Source organism: Schistocerca piceifrons, chromosome 1 (genome assembly GCF_021461385.2).
Source record: "Schistocerca piceifrons isolate TAMUIC-IGC-003096 chromosome 1, iqSchPice1.1, whole genome shotgun sequence".
In the NCBI taxonomy this organism is placed as follows: domain Eukaryota; kingdom Metazoa; phylum Arthropoda; class Insecta; order Orthoptera; family Acrididae; genus Schistocerca; species Schistocerca piceifrons.
The window spans coordinates 1202382739-1202401136 of NC_060138.1; the positions used below are offsets into that span (position 1 = coordinate 1202382739).

Here is an 18398-nt window from a genome sequence, read left to right on the forward strand (position 1 = left end):
GCCAGCTCTAGTGATAGTTTTAACAAAAAAATGCTCATCTTGTTTTTTAATGATCCCCTTTAATCTGTTGTTTGAATTTCTTCTGTCTGCAAACCAGGTTCTCTTTTAGGTCTGGAAAACCCTGTGGGTTGACATTTTGCTTGAAATAACATAGACGAAAAACAGATTCACACATAATTTTCATATTTAATAGTTCTAGATGCTTTGCTACCATAAATTTACAATGTTCACTCAGTGAAATACATTCCGTTTGAATGCAGCTCGAGAAAACTTTACAGTTCTCCTTCGTTCCTTCCCCTCACACACATGCAAGACAACTGCACTCAGTTAACATTGTTCCAATGTACATCAGTAAATATACAGTCATACTAAGATCAAAACATAGAAAATTAAATCAAAAATAATTTACAAAAAATGACATTTACTCAACAGCACAACAGAACAAATTATGATAACATGTATTCACATAAACAAAAAATATATATCTTTTTGTAGTATAGTAATTTTATGAATCCCCCCCCCCCCCTAATATTTTGCTCATTTGACAAAGATGGACTAATCTTAACCTAAAATAAGCTTATCAGGTAGTTTTAAATGACATGTTGTAGATTTCAGCCCTAAGACTGGTTTGATGCAGCTCTCCACAAGAGTATAATGTGTGCAGGCTCCTTTGACTCTGCATTAGCTGTTGCAGCCTCCATCCCTTTGAACCTGCTTCCTGTGTTCAAGCATTGGTCTCCCTCTACAATTTTTTCCTTCCATGTCTTCTTCCAATATCAACTTGATGATTCCTTGATGCTCCAGGATGTGTCCCATCAACCAATCTCGTCTTTTGATCATTATTTATTCAGTCTACTCATCTAATTTTCAGAATTCTTCTGCAGCACCACATTAATTGAAAAGCTTCTATTCTGTTTTTGTCTCAACTGTTTATGTCCATGTTTCACTTCAGTACAAGGCTACTCTCCATATAGATATCTTAAGACTTCCTAAAAATTAAAGTTATATTTGATGTTAACAAATTTCTCTTTATTAGAAATTCTTTTCTAACTAAGAACTACTCATGCATTGATTTTGTGTTGATAACCCTCCACTAACCTGACTAGAAGTCCAGTGCTTCCAGCCACCGCCCTTAACTAATTCCCACCACATCTAGTTTCAATCTATCCAGCCCTCTTTTTCAATTTGCTAAACTATCTGTACAGTACGTGAAACCAGTAGACTGCTAATTTTATTTCTCCTGATGACAACATCCCCCTAAGTAGTCCGTTTCTGGATATTCAAGTGGGGGACTATTTTACCCCTGTAATATTTTACTTAAAAGGCTGCTATCATCATTAAGCCATACAGTAGAGCTACACAGTTTTGGGAAACATAAATGCTGTAGTTTGTCCTTGCTTTCAACCATTTATAATACCAACATCAGAGAGCCATGTTGGATAATGTTACAAGGAGAGATTGGTAAGTCATCATGCTGTTGCCTCTGCAGCTGCTCAAAAGGATGCTGCCAATTTTCAGGAACCCTATATTTGCGTCATGTCTTTACGGATACCCATCCAATTTGGTTGCACCTATGGTGTGGCTGTCTGTGTAGTAATGACATGCAAGCCATCTCACCTTGGCAATGTTCAGTGTTCATGACAGGATAATGAAACAAAAATACTGTGTAACAACATTATCACTAATGAATAAGTCACAGTGTTTAGAATGAAGTGCACCCAGAAAGGATGGATATATTTTATTTTAACACAGGAATAGGAGTGGTTTTTATGTAATCCATGTCATTTATGGGCAACTGTCTCTGATTGATCTATGCCATTCCTCAAGACTTTGTAAACTTGTGTTAACATATTAAGAGGATCTTAATTAATATAACCATTTCTCAGGAAACTGAATGACACATTTGGAGCCTGTGGTCGTCCTCATGTAGGATGGCAGATTGACCCATTTGGACATTCTCGGGAAATGGCATCCCTGTTCAGCCAGTTTGGATATGATGGCTTGTTCTTTGCAAGAGCTGATTACCAAGACCTCAATAATCGCTTTGCTACAAAAACCACACAAATGATTTGGCAAGGGAGTGTTAACTTAGGTAAGTTCATACACCTACATCTTTGCCCGTATTATAGAAATATGCTGTACTGATCACACATGCATTCACTGTATCACACTATTACTGTTCTGTTCACAAGTGGAGTGGGCATAAATAGTAAGTAAGGATGCTTATTTTATATGTGGACAACACCAATACTTAAGAGGAAGATTAACTGCATTGTATTTATATTTATTTAGCATCAATGTCACCAAATAATTGGTTAATACTCTTTATAAGAAAGTTTAAAATTAAGCCTTAAATAATTATCACCCAGCTTACTTTCAAAAATGCTGAAAAAAGCAGTGTGCTGAATAATAATCTCACATTTAAATGGAAACAATTTACTTAGCCCATAACAGTTTGGCTCCAGATGAGCTGCAAACACATTTATTGGGTTTGCCACCAGATAATATTGCACAAGTCCCACAGCATTTTATCGAAACAACTGTTCCATATCTTCAGCTAGTGGTAGGTGCTGTTGTCACTGCTGTAAGATGCGACTGGTGATAATCATGTGATGGCATCAAAATTTTTGTCAGATCAGGACCAGGAACGATGCATGTTCTAAGATACGCTCACAGTTGGATGGAAGCAGTGCTCAAATCCCACACCTCCTGGTAGCCTTCCACTTATCTTTAATGGACAATGACAGTGCTGCCAGATGCTCCTGTGGCTAGAAGCTGAACTAACTGTCTGCAGTGTACTGTGCTTGGTCATAAATTTGAGGATTTTGTCTCTCCTGTTTTAATTTAATGGCAACCAATGCTGGATTACAAGCCAAGCTCAGTTGAAAACTGACATCCCAGTTGATAAGATGTTGCATTGTGAGAATGTGTGTCCTCCTTAAAAACACAATCCCAGAATAATTATTCTCATAAAACATGTGATATCTCATGTTCTGGCAATGTTCCACTACCGCTGATTTATCAGGTTTGGCCATATGTGTAGACTGATGGTGTTCAACACAGCATACTTGCACAGTGTAACATGTCTACCCAATAAAAAATTCCCAACGCTGGCATGGGATCTTGTATACATCACAATTTTCTTGGGCCAAGATCTGTTTCACTAAATATGACAAATTACACAGTGGACTCTGTAGTGACCTTTCAATAGAATAGTCTCCAACTAGTCTTATGTGATATTTGTCTTATCAGTATGTATTAAGAGGGACTTTAAAACATGAAAAATAAATTATAATCCAGCAGCGATAGCACTGCCTGGCCTGGCCTGACTCTTACTACCATGTGGCAGTGTTGCTGAGTCACTGACGGAGTACTGATTATTCTTTGTGTTTTACTGTCCCCATTAATGCACACTGATAATTGCAATAACTAATCTGAGACCACTCTATATCATGTGCATATAAAATTCCACTTTAAAAATCATTTTGTTTTTAATGGGAAACAAACTCTTGCTTCACATTTATGCTGGGGCCATGGGAAAAATAAAACAAGCAGTATTTGTTTGGACTGAGTCCAGCTACACATTGAAAAATGAAATTGCAAATATTTTCCAAAATGCCATAGAAAACATGTGATAACTTTTAGGAGTGACACCTTGTATATGTGAATGATCTCCACTTACCATTCATCAAGCAGAATTGGTACATTTTATAAATGGTTTTCAAAGAAGCTCTGATTATGGATTCTCCTTAAATTTGGAGAAAATACATTATATTCAATTCTATATGACAGAGTCACAGCAACAAATGATATACTACATGAACAGGGGTCAATAAACAGAGTAGAATGCTTCAGATTTTTAGGTGTACATATTGCTGAAAAAACTGGAAGAATCATATTAGTAAGCTCTTCAAACAATTAACTGCAGCTGCTTTTGCCCTTTGTATCCTTGTTAGTCTTGGAAGCAAATGAATCAATGTCTCAATATATTTGGCATGTTTGAAAAGTCTGTGCAAAGTCCAAGAGATGGCACCACCAGCGTGTATCGAGGTCATGTTTAGTTAGTAGCATCTTTGGATAGAATGCACACTAAGTTTCAGTCATATTGGTATATTTCTTTGTGTTTGGCATTGGTGTGAATCAAGGAAGTCGAGTGATTGTCAAAAACTGGACAAAAAAAAAAATTTCGTGTGGTGATTAAACATTACTTTACGAAAGGCAAAACGCCTCAGGAGACTAAAGAGAGGCTTGATAAACATTAAGGTGACTCTACACCTTTGATTATAACAGTTTATAAGTGGTTTCAAAATTTTCAGAGTGGCCATATGGCACAAGTGATGCTGAACGTTCTGGACTCCCTGCAGAGGTTACGACTCCAGAAATCGTTGATGAAATCCATGATATGGTGATGGATGACAGAAGAGTTAAGGTGCATGAGCTTGCTAGTGCTGTTGGCACCTCGAATGAATGGTTACATAATATTTTGCATACACATTTCGACTTGAGAAAGCTATCCGCAAGATGGGTTCCTCGATTGCTCACATTTGACCAAAAACGGAATCGTGTGAAGTGTTGCAAGGATGGTTTGTAGCTGTTCAGGAATAATCCACAGGAATTTAAGTATTGTTGCATCACTGTGGGTGAAACAGGGATACATTACTATACTCTGAGACTAAACAACAATCTAAACAATGGGTTACCAATGGAGAATCTGCACAAAAAAAGGCAAAGACCATTCCTTCGTCCGGAAAGATTATGGCGACTGTCTTTTGGGATTCGCAAGGGATAATCCTCATTGACTATCTGGAAAAGGGTAAAACTATTACAGTTGCATATTATTCATCATAATTGGACAGTTTGAAAACCGAGCTGCAAGAAAAACGACGGCGATTGATCGCAAAAAAGTCATTTTCCATCACGACAATGCACCAGCACACACCTCAGCAGTTGTGGTCACAAAATTAATCGAAATAGGATTCCAACTCGTTTCACATCCCCCCTATTCTCCAGACTTGGCTCCTTAGGAGTACTATTTGTTCCCCAATTTGAAAAAATGGCTGGCGGGACAAAGCTTTTATTCAAACGGGGAGGTGATTGCAGCAACTAATAGCTATTTTGCAGACTTGGACAATTCCTATTATTCAGAAGGGATCTACAAATTAGAACAGTGTTGGACAAAATGTATAAGTCTAAAAGGAGACTAATTTGAAAAATAAAAATGGATTACCCCAAACACGTAAGTAGTTTTTATCTTTGCACGGGCTTTTCAAACACCCCTTGTATTTTCACTCATTAATATCTCATGGAATAATTTTCCGGGGTAACTACTTGCTTAGAAAAAAGATGCTGATTACACAAAACTGAGCAATAAGAAAGGTATTAGTATTCACCATCAGTCATCTTGTAGGTACGTCTCCAAGGAGTGAGGCATTTCAACTGCTCCATCACAATATACATACACATACAGTAGAAGCCTGATATAATGTGGTCTGATATACAGCAGCCTTTGATATAAAATGGTATTAAGTACATCCCCCAAACTAAAATATCATTTATGAATGATTTCTCTACCTCTCAGTATATTTTATGAACTTGAAAAAAATCTTATTGTAGTCTGCATGTAACATTTCTGAAGTAAAATCTACTGCTGCAACCTCCAAGCTCTCTAAACAATAACCAAAATAGATGAATCAAGTTAAACTTAGCCATTGACTTGTCTTATCAACATACCAGGATTGTTATTGGACAGAAGCTTGGAATACACATCACAGCTACCGTTCAGATGCAGTCAACAAAATGACTATGCAACAGTGCTTGGCAATAATTAAAATGAACACAATCATCATGTTGATCATGAATTATTCATTCATTTTATAGATTGCTATATGCTTGTATCAATGTCACAGAAATGGAAAGAGTGGTCTGCAAGTGATAAAATAAAAATTATTGATTGTGTTAAGAATGGTGAAAAGAAAACAAGTTTATCAACATGTGATTATGGTGTACCTGAAGGAACAATCAGGGGATAGGTGAAAGAAGAGAATAAACGTAGAAGCTTTGTAAACACAGTCGAAAGTGATGTGGGAATGAACAGAAAAAATGACTAAATGAGGAAAAGACAGTAAACTTGGCAAATGCATTTACAGGTGGTTTATAATGCAGAAAAGTAACGGTCTGCCACTTTCAGGGCCAATTATTAAAGCTCAAGCTGAAAAATGTCACATTGATGTACATGGCAGCAAAGATTCTATTCCATCTGATGAATGGTTTTCAAGATGGAAATGTAACTGTGAAATTCTCCAAATGGCCATGAGGTGACCGACGCAGCAATAGACCCTTGGAGACATTTCGGCTGGAGGACGATGTATTGAATCTCGACGCAATTTGTGTGTTCCACCGTCATTAAGAAGCAAGATCTTGATAGTGAATTTGCTTCATAGTTTCCTGAAATTTTATGCAAAGTAGCAGTAGGTAAAAATTTAAATGATCATCAAGCATATAACTGTGATGAAATGGTGCTTTGTTGTTAATTGCTTCCAACCTGGACTTAGAATGACCAACCTTTTTAAAAGAAAATAAGGGAGATAATATTATCCTTGACAAAAAATAAGGTAGATTAAGAGCACAGTATAAGAGGGTCTAGTTTGTGTTGTATCCCTGGATGATAATTAAAAGAAATATTTTGTCAGGATTTGTAAGTGGTGAATTCTTGAGGTACGGCAATATGCAAACATGAGAAGTAAGTTTAAACAATTTTATTAACAAAGGCGGACTATAAAACATGCACACTACACGTACCCATCATCACTGTGTTTGACATCCTAACAGTGGCTAATTACAGTCGTCTCAAAGGCTCCATGGTGAGCTAAGAAAAGAGACATTTGCACCCAAGGCCACGCTAGTTAATACTGCACACTGTGGACGGTGGCCAGTGGAGTACTCTCCATCTCAGTGCTGCCGGATGTGCGTCTACTGACCAAGCAAATTGTCAGCATTCCAGACAGGATGGCTGGCGAGTGCGTCTTACGTACCGTACAGCTGCATGCAACCTGTAGAACCTTACATCAGTGAAATTCCACCAAAAATCAAAGCAGTATTTGTAAAAGAAAACTATTTAATTACACATTCCAAATACACATATTTTACAACAGATTTTGCCTCAGTCAGTAGTTTTATATCATTTTTAGCAAATTAACTGCATGAATAAGGAAAATTCATGGCAATTTGCAGTTCAGACTTGATTAGGTTTGTACTACTTCTGTTTCTTATATCTATCCACTTATTATTCATGTGAGAAAATATTCTCCTGGCACGAACATTACTTCCTGGTATATTCATAACATAACCTACTAGCTTACCCAACTTTTCAGAATTCACGTTATTTGATTTCAAATTTGTTACAACTTTTATCCATTTCTGGCTAATGCTACCCTCTAAAGAGACAACACATTTAATCACATAATTGGAACTACAAAATTCCTTATATAATTCATCTTCATTCATACAATCCAGCTTGATATATTCCATAACTTCATGCATGTCATTGAATGTTAATTCCCTTTTACGACATAGTGGGATTAGACACTTTAAACTATCAACAGATTTGTTAATTAAGTAAGAATTTAAAGGATCATAGAATTCAATGACATTGTTCTCACTAGCAGATTTCAGATTTGAATCAAGAACCGTCTAACTTTACTAATTACCAGCAGTTTGCATCATGAGATTCCATAATACTAAGATTGGAATTCACCATATACTTTGCTTTTTGAATGAAAATATTTCCAATATTTACAAAGAAACTACTATAAGCCTGAACAATTGACTCTACTTCTGTATTTTCATCACAAAAATACTTTTTCAAAACTTTAGGACAATCTGAATCATCTATGCTTTTAAAATAGCTTTTTATAGGCTCCCAGTTTTTTAAAAGCATTTCTACAGCAGGTGTGAGAGATAACCATCTAGTATTTACATCTCACAGGATTTCAGCCCATTCAATATCAACAAACTCAAAAAATTATCTTAATGTTTCCCTTCGTTTGGCAGAACAGGAAAAGTGACTATATGTTTTCAACACTAACACTTCAACAACTACATATTGTAAACAATGGCATTCACATTTCATGGAATTATGAAGTACATAGTTAAAACAACTGGCTTTGAGGATTTTTTCATTCTAATTACTTAATTGTTTCATGACTGAATGGTGCTTGCCACAATTTATATTGGCACCATCAGCACAGTATTATGATATATTACTGACATTCAAATAATTTGACTTCACTAAGTTTTTTAACAACCTATGAACTTGCATTGCAGTTTTATCCACCTGTTCTATGAAATCCAACAATTTGTTTTGAACTCTGCTAAAAATTCCTAATACAACTGGAAACATTTTCCTGTTAGGTGACTGGAGACATCTGTTGCTAGGGAAAAGAACATGCTACACTTTTTGTGGTCATTTAAAACTTCCAAAAGATCATTCACACTTCTTGGGGCCAATATGTTCATTATGATCATTTCAGCTTTAGTTTGCCCACAAATTATTTTCTTTGACATGTTAGATGCACTGAACAGGTTTTTTGAAAGTTTTATCACACAGTCCAAACTCATATGGCTTAGTTTGTGTTGTACTGTATGGTAGACTAACGAAAGTTTACCAGCAATGGCTTTCATGTCACCATTTGCTAGGTTGCTCACATGAGGAGAGCTGAAGAAAGCAGTTGTCTTGGATTAAGTAATGACATCATTTGCTTTGCTTTTGTGACCTATAAGAAAATACAAGAACTCAACTCAGAAAATTGCCAATTACCAATTACTATGTGCTGAACAGAAAGATACATCTTTTTTTTTTTTTAGAATACATAGTAATAATTTATTACCTTAAGTATTCATGCACTGTACACAATAGTTCTTGCCACCATGCTAAAGTCACGTTTCTATATTGAGCAGTTTGCTTTATGAGTATTTGAATGTGCTGGTCCAGTCCAGGAATAAAAGGCTTTGCACTTCGTAAGATATGTGGACATAAATTTTATTTTAGTTTTTGGTGGTGTTTTATCTTCATCCTCACTGCCCATCATAAAATCTTAAGCAATGATTCACAGTAAGTACTAGCACTGGAATGAACTCATGTCTAACCACCAAGCCAAGATTTCTAAGATAATCGATAGACACTGTGTCAATATAGAATCAGTTGTCTCTATTGCCCAATGTTTAAATGAATTCTGACCGTGTATGCAAAATTAAAAAAAAGAAATTTAAGAACTGGAGAGAAACACCCAATGAGCCTGAAGATATGGGAGCTGTGAGATTATGAAAAAATGTGTTTAAATGAGGGAGATCAAGGCAAATATGGGACATGGCTACCCTACCAGAACTCTTGATACAAAAAATCAGGAAATAAGATGGATATGAAAACGAATGAAGACAGAATAGCCCTCCTCTTCGCCACAAATAAATTAAGCAGCTGTAAACTGAAACCTCTAAGTGGAGGTAAAAATAAAAGCCCAAGATGCTTCAAACATGTAAACGTGTCATCATTACAATTCACTTTCAGGCATTCAAAGAATGCCTGGATGGCATATAACATTTTCACCAGTTGTTTTAAGAAGAGTGTGTTCCATCAGTGAGAAAATATTTATGGTCACTCAAGCTGAGAGAAGAAGCTCTACTAATGTTTGAACACTGTCCAGATCATTCACCTGCTGACGTGTTCCACACAGAAGATGAAAAATATAAAACTTTACTTTTGCCAAAAAAACACAATGGCATTAATTCAGCAACTGGATCAGGGCATCATACAAGCATTTAAGGCTCATTTTAACTGTGAATTGCTCATTTAAATAATAAAATCAGATGTGGAAATAGAAATGTTCTTGAAATCTGTAAACCTTAAGAGTTTTACATATTCAGTAGGCCTGGTGAGGTAAAACATCAGTCTGACCACCTTGCTGGAACAAGTGTTCCACTGAACAAAATGTAAAAGATGAATACTGTAGTAACAGATTTCAACAGCAGTGACATCCAGTCAGCATGTGATGTTATATAGTGCAACACTGATCTCTAAAACTCAAACTGTTGGGTAGCCATGAACAATGATGAACAAATTTTGCAGATCATACAGTAGATGACAAGGACACTATTGATGCTGTTCTAAATGAGATTAGTGAAGCAGTTGAGGATGAAGATGATGAAACTGAAGGAGAAAGTATAGATAATGTTCCCAGTAAATCTTAAATATTGACTTATATAAATAAAGTGAACAAAACCAAATTGAATTGTTGCACCTGATGAGCATGAAACAATATGCACTAAAGAAACTGTGTGAAATGACCCGTCAAAGAAAGCTAACTGATTCCCATAAAGCAGCAGAATAACAATGTACTGTAGCTTGCAGTCTTCATTTAGTAAGCCATTCAGTGAGGCCACAGCTCTTGGTTGATATACATTTACAGAGCAGCATGTTACACAATTATCTTTTTCTGTCTTTTCCTCTTAGTATATTTATTACATTTCATGGATGTGAGGTTTAATGTGATGTTTTTGTAAGGGTAAATTCTTTCAGTCTATAGCACAGTAGTTGCTCACTGAACTGCCAGCTACATAGCTCATTAATGCATCAGCATCCTCTGGCAAAACATCAGGAGGGTAGGAAATTGTATATCTGGGATTCTGTCTGCTTTTGTAGTTTACTTCCTGTGTTAGTTTTGCAAGGATGGTTAGGATGTGTGCATGCTTTGTGTGACACAGGAGGAGCTGTCCCCAGTTCACAAAGAGCTAAATGCACTTTTTGCTATGGTCAGTCACCTTTGGATTGCTCCCTCAGGGTGCAGAATCTGGCATATCACATGGGACACCTTAGGTGTCGCTTGTTTTTCCCCACTTAAGGCCAATGTGGAGAATGGCCATCTGGCTTCATCCATTCACCCTGTGAAATGACATGTGGCTGCTGCTTCAGCAGGGCCCAAGCAGCAGACACACAGGGGGAGAGATTTACTAGTCATTGGGAGCTCCAATGTTGGGCATGTTCTGGAGCCGCTTATACAGATAGCATTCAGGGCTGGAAAAAAGCCAATGTGCACTTGGTATGTCTGCCCGGGGGGGCACATCTGAGGTGTGGAGGCATCCCTGCCTGTTGCAGATTTCTAGTCCAGTGCTATTGGGGGGGAGGGGGGGGGGGATTTGTAGGACTCCCCTTGCTAGGTCAGGGGTGCGTTACATGAAGGAAGCAGCTAATTGGGTATCAGAGTACTTGTGGAGTGCACATGAGGGTTTTTCAGGATTGACAGTAGTTTGAGGAACTCTAGTGAACACATGCCAGTTGACAGACAGAATGGGAAGTCCGATACATTCAGAGTATAGTCACTTTGACTGTCAAAATTTTATTGGTAAACTGTCAAAATATTCATAACAAAGTTTTTGAATTTACTGTCCTTCAGGAAGGCTCTTGTGCTGAGATTAATCATAGGACTGAGAGCTGGCTGAAACACAAAGTGGAAAGCTCTGAGATATTTAGCAACCCATGAAATGCTTATCATAAATACAGATTAGAGGCAACAGGATGAGTAGTGCTCATTGCAGTTGACAAAAATATTGTCTCCATCTCGGTCAATGTGGAATGTGACAGTGAAGTTCTCCAGTCATGTGTAGGTGAAACCAGGTTAATTATTGGATGTTTTTACTGGCCACTCAACTCCACTGTGATAATTATAGAGTCATTCAAAGAGAGCCTGTGGTCAGCAGTGGATAAATACTCAGACCATACAAAACTAGTTGGAGGCAGCTTTAACCTGCGATGTATAGACTGGGAAGTCTATGGATTCATTGCAGGGGGTACAGACAGATTGTTATGTGAAAAAGTTTCTGAAAACTGTCTTGAGCAGTTAGCTCAGCAGCCCACAAGCTGTGGAAACATCTTAGAGCTTGTAGCTACAAAGAGGCCAGATTTTATTGACCATGTCAATATAGAAACGGGGGCTAGCAATTGTGATGTCATTATAGGGACTATGGTTATGAAAGTTTATAAATCAGTCAAGAAGGCTAGGAGGGAATTTCTGCTAGACAGAGTGGATGAGCAGTTGTTAGCATCTCATTTAGAGGGTGAACTGATGTCACTCGGTCTCGGTGAGATGGGCGTAGAGGGATTATGGGCAAAGTTTAAGCAGATTGTAAATCTTGGTCAGGAGAGTTATGTGTCTAATAAGTGATTAAAGGATGGAAAAGACCAACCACGATTTAATAAAGAAATTAGAAGATGCTGAGGAAGTATGGCTGTTGCACTCTCTCAAAAGAGAATGCACAAGCAAAGGTTAGTAGAGATTCGTGTGACTGTGAAAATGTCTGTGCCTCAAGCATGCAACAACTACTGCTGTCATATCATAAAAAAAGATCTGGCAGAGAACGTGAGAAAATTCTGCTCCTATATAAAGTTGCTAAGTGAGCCTACTGCTTCCATTCATGCTCTCGTTCATTGTCTGGAGTGGCAGTTGAAGATAGCAAAATGAAAGCATTCAAGAAATCATTCATGCAGGAGAATCATACAAACATACTGTCATTTGACAATTGGACAGAATCCCATATGGACAACATAGTAACAAGCATCCCTCACATAGAGAAACAACTGAGAGATTTGAAAGCAAATAAGCCACAAGGTTGGGATGTAATCCCTATCTGGTTTTACAAAGAGTACTGTACAGCATTGGCCCTTTAATTAGCTTGCATTTGACGTGAATCTCTCCCCAGCACAAAGTCCCAAGTGATTGGAAAAAAGCACAGCTGACTCCTGTATAGGGGAAGCGTAAAATAACAGACCTGCAAAGTTTGGTACCTATATTCCTATCTGTGGTTTGCAGCAGAATCCTTGAACATATTCTGTTTGGATACAATAAACTTTCTTGAGACTGAGAAGCTTATGTTCACAAATCAGCAAGGTTTTAGGAAGCTATAATCTACCCCCTCCTTCCTAATTGCCACTATTGTTCAACAACAAACTTTTTAATTTACTTATCTTCTCTTGTAGAGTTGGCTGCAATTGTTCTTGTCTAGGTGTCTGATTCTTGAAGCTGAAATTATCATATTTTAGGTTCTCATGGTTCAATTGATCTAGATAATTTTGAAGATTGTTGTTGCAGAATCTTTGTTTTTATATTAATTTATTTTGTTACATTTTTGTACATTACACAGTCTTTTGAATTTTCACATTAACAAAGCTGAAATTTCAATGTTCTCCTGAAATACAGAAATACGTCTGATCACATCAGAGACATGCTTACTACTGCTCTTCACTCTGCGGTATTCCAAAGGGTTTACAATTTTTCTTGACAAATGAATTTCTATTAAGTTCAATTATTATTTCATAAATGAATTCAGAAATAAACGTAATAAACAGTACTAGATTGCATAATTCATAACAGAAATTTTAAGTGCGCCAAATATTTCATAATTTCAAATGTTTCTAAAAAAGACAGTTTTAACTGTATGTTCAGAATTAGTACCTATCAATTGTCATGTTGAAAATAAAGTAATTCCTATTCTTAAATTTTATCTTGACATATAACATATTGTGTATGAAAATATATGAAATTTTTCGGAGAAACAGCTGAGATATACTGACCTGTCCAAAATTTGAAAAATAATACTTGTACTGTTAACTACTGTTGAGGAGAAGTAATGCTAGGGGAGGATGTCGCTTTACGATATCCCCCTCACATAATATGGAAACAATGTGTTTACAATATTTTGTGACCTACTATAAGGTTTACCAAGTGGTGTACAAAACAATGTCGAAAGATAGAATACATGTGTATAGAAGTATCTGATACACAACATATTACAGTAAACATAAGAAAAATATCTACTATTCAAGTCAAAATCTACACATATAAGAGGACATGGGATTCAGATTTTCAGATATATGGAACATTCTGTCACAAGACAAATCATAGAAAGTCAAAACTACAATATTACAGCACTTAACTATAGAATTTAACCAAAGAGCTTTTCATCATAAGCTGTTGATATGATATGCCGATGATATAGCTGTCCTGGCTGAAAGTGAAGAAGATCTTGTAGTCTTACTGAATAGAATGGATAAAGTTATGGGTGAAGAATATAATATGAGAATTAATAAAGTAAAAACAAAATTAATGGCATGCGACAAAGAAGATCAAGTGAAAGTCCAAGTTCATGTAGGCAATGAACTGCATGAACAAGTTGATAAATTTACTTATCTGGGCAGTAATATTACCAGGGATGGAAGGAGCAAGGCAGAAGTGAGAAGTAGAATAGCTCAAGCAAAGGCTGCTTTTAACAAGAAGAAAAACATATTAACATCTAAGAGCATCAGCCTTGAAATCAGGAAAAGATTTTTGAAATCATATGTGTGGAGTGTGGCATGCTATGGGTGTGAAACATGGACTCTTGGGACAGAGGAACACCAGAAGCTAAATTCTTTTGAAATGTGGTGCTATAGACGCAAGCTCAAAAATAAAATGTATCGACAAGGTCACAAACAAAGTGGTTCTGGAAAGAGCAGGTGAGAAGAGAAGCTTCTGGAGTTTCATTGTTAAAAGAAGAGTGCAATTTACAGGCCATCTATTAAGACATAAAGGACTTCTGAACACAATCATAGAGGGATATGTCGAGGGAAAAAGACCAAGAGGAAGACCGCGACTGAGGTACATGGATCAAATCGTGAAAGATGTGGGATGTGACACCTATAAAGAAATGAAGAGAAAAGCTGAAAGATGCACAGAATGGAGACAAGCTGCCATTGTAGCTGTTGCAAACCAATCCTTGAATTGACCACTACAGAAGAAGAAGAAGAAGAAGAAACTATACAAATAAGTGCAGAGACAATGTAAATTACTAGAATTACAAATTGCAAGTTTGCATCTATAAAGTCACACCTTTGAAATCATCAATAGAGAAAAAAAAAAAAAAAATCAGAGCCTAAGTATACAACGAGTGAGCCAACTTGAAAAACTCACAATGACAGGTACAGACCAGAAGAATATACTCAATCACAACTAGGAGTATAGCACAAGTCAATCAGCCACATAAACCAGAGCATGCAAGGATATGTTGACTCATGAAAGGAGAAAATAATTGAAAAATATTAGGGCCTAAGCTTACAATGTGGGGACCGATACATGAATCCAAACCACACCGAGTACACACCAGCAGAAATGTTTCAACACAACACAATGAATAAAGTTCTTAATCAAATATCAATAAGTTCAGTCATATGTAAAGAATAATTAGAGGAAGCATCTAGCCTCAGTCAATAGTTGCACAGTCTCCTTGAGGACACACACACACAGTCACGATGACCAGTGGTACCCAAAACAGAGTTAAGCATGGGTTTGCACACAACTCAGGATCCAATGAGATGCATTAACGCAATATTCAGGAGAAATACAGGTAATCAGAGTCATAAATAGCTTCAAATGAAGACATAATCGAGAAGCTTGAGGACCAAAATCAGTGTGTGAAATCAGAAATGTATACATCTTGTTACACAGTCTATACTCGACGTGGTTCATATAATGTGATCTTGAACTTCTTTAGTTTTCACGTAATAAATCATCAGCCATAGAACATCAACCTTCCATAGAACTGTTTAAAGTTACTTAATGTATTAGGAAGTTATTCCCTGTATTTGAAAAAAAACATACATTTATGTGGAATAACAATACCCATAGCAGTGACTACTTTTCTAAACAAATAGTTCCACAAATTCTTCATACAGGATAAATTCTCAGCTAACAATTTACAAATTTCAGTCACAACACTGATGTAGTTGACAGATGCTTGAGTTCATTACCCAGTGCCTATGATCTCTTGTGAGTCGACTGGACCAGCAAGGGTGAAGCCACACAGGAGTGTGGGAGTGGATCCACCCACATCTTTCAGTTTCTTCCCTAGATTTCTCATCACACGCTCCAACAGATAGGTGACTTCCTGTCTAGCTTTCACATTGAATTCTGAAACATTGTTTTGTGTACGAAGTATGCTGTTCAATACTTCCCTCACATCACATGGCTTATGTTTTTCCTATCTATATTGGAAAAAAAAACATATATACAGTGTTTGTATCAGAATGGATTCAAAAGTGTTCACATATGAAATTTAAGATAATACTCCTAATATTTACAGTATTTATGAATAAAACGAGTCATCACTCAATTTACCACAACACCCATGACTTTACCCAAAAGAGTATAAGGCAGATAAATTTACTTATTTTCTGCATAGTAAAGACTGATAATAATAATATTTAACACTAATAGCATTCTAAGATAAGAAATTTGTTACTAGATATTTAATGGCATTGTCCCGTATCAAAATTGTAAAAGTTTCTACTCATTTAGTTACATTGCATATATGTATCAGAGTCTAAGGCACAGATCTATTACAAAACAGATTTATATACTTGTATGAAGCTGCAAATTAGTGTGACATAGATTTAAACTCAGTCAATAGATAAGACAGAACTTTAGAAACCACATCATCTTACATACTACATTCCTGACAATGGAGAAAGAAAAGGAAACAAAAAATTAGATACTTATGGATCATCTGTATAAACTTTCAGTTCAGTGATATTGTGTAATCCAAACAACTTCTTAGGTTTAGGATACACAAGTCTGTATGCATGTAGGATGTGGATTTTCAAGAATTTCGAGTGGTCATATATAAATATCGAAAAATTTCTTTATCTCAGATGTCAACACATTAGATTTCTCTTTGGCTTTCACCAACACAAGATCTCCTACCTCAGACTTCGAAAATCTGTGTTTACCATCATGTCCTGCTTTTTCATCATCTCCCAGAGACATTCTTCACTCTCTTGTGGTGACAGAATTTTACATGGAGGAAACGCAACAATCTTAGAAATAAAGTTAGCTTGTCCACAATTAAACATGATTTCAAATGGTGAAAAACCTGTTGAAAACTGTTGTAAGCTGTTTAAATTATCATCAAAATCACTGACATAATCTATCCAAGTGGTATGATTTTTACTACAATGTGTTTGTTCTAGACAGTCTTCCAATTTCTCTCATATATATTTCTGCAGGAGTACTTGACGGATGGTACACAGAGGTTAGAATAGGCCTTATTTCTGCATGATCAACAAAATCTTTGCAAACTTATGATGTAAACTGAGAACCACTGTCAGGTAAAATTGTTTTAGGAATACCCACCTGATGAAAATATGTGTTTTCAAACTTACACATGATTTGCTTACTGGTAGCTTTATTAAGAGAAAGCAGCTTCATGAACTTTGAAAATACATCAGTCACCACATAAACATACCAAAATTCATTCTTAGACTTAGACAAAGGTCCATAAAACTCCACAGACACAAGATCTAGGTTGTGAATGTATACTTTCCCAGTGTACACAGCTGGTGAAGAGTTCTCAGGCTTCCAGCCAGTTGGCGGTGTCTTCAAACTGCTACGTTTTGACGAGTGACATACTCATCATCTTCTGGTGAAGTGCTGAGACTTTGCGGATGCTGGTCCCTTTATATCTGTGGCGTATACCTAAGAGAAGTATTTCGGAAAAATGGGTATAGTGAAACACAGATTGGTAGGGCCTTCAAGAGGAGACAGGGTGACAAATTTCAGGAAGAGCAAGAAGAAGAAGAAGAAGAAGAGGAAGATAACAAGAGACTCACCTTTCTGCCACATTTAGGGTCCCTGCGAGCCAAAATCGGGAGGCTACTGAGAAAATCAAACATAAATACAGTCTTCCGACCACCGCCGAAGATGAAAGAGCTGCTGGGCTCAGTTAAAGACCCACTCAAACTCAACACACCTAGTATATATGGCATCACCTGTGAATGTGGTGTACAGTACATTGGACAAACCCAACACTGCATATCAAAAAGGTGTGATGAACACATTAGACGCATCCGAATTGTACAGGCAAAGAAATCTGCTATAGCTGAACATTGTATCAATGAAAACCACACATTTGATTTCAAGAGCACCAGGGTGCTGCGCTGACCTGGGAGCTATACATGACAAATATTTACAACTAAAACAAATAAGCTAATGTACCATTCCACAGGTCCCAAGTGGAATGATTGTCATTTTTAATGAACACTATATGAAAGAGTCATTTTACATATACTAATGCACTGAATTTAAAATAAAAAAGTTTTTTATTTATATATAAGGTAATAAACATGTAATACATCTACTATAATACTTATTTACAATGAACACCTTACTGCACTGAAATGGTGCAGAAGTTAGATTTTACTTACACACACACACACACACACACACACACACACACACACACACACACACACAGACACATACATTTACATTCATTGGTTGTTAAGCTTTTTATGGCTGCTGGCAAGTTATTGAAAATGTGTG

The 18398-nt window shown here is 36.6% G+C and overlaps 1 protein-coding gene across 1 annotated transcript in view; it reads left to right on the forward strand.

The window, feature by feature from the left end:
* LOC124779336 (lysosomal alpha-mannosidase-like) overlaps positions 1-18398 on the forward strand; it is a 209239-nt gene that overhangs the window by 58871 nt on the left and 131970 nt on the right. Inside the window, exon 4 of the mRNA XM_047253705.1 lies at positions 1887-2092. Within this exon, the coding sequence (XP_047109661.1) occupies positions 1887-2092 (206 nt within the window). The remainder of the gene's footprint in view (positions 1-1886; positions 2093-18398) is intronic.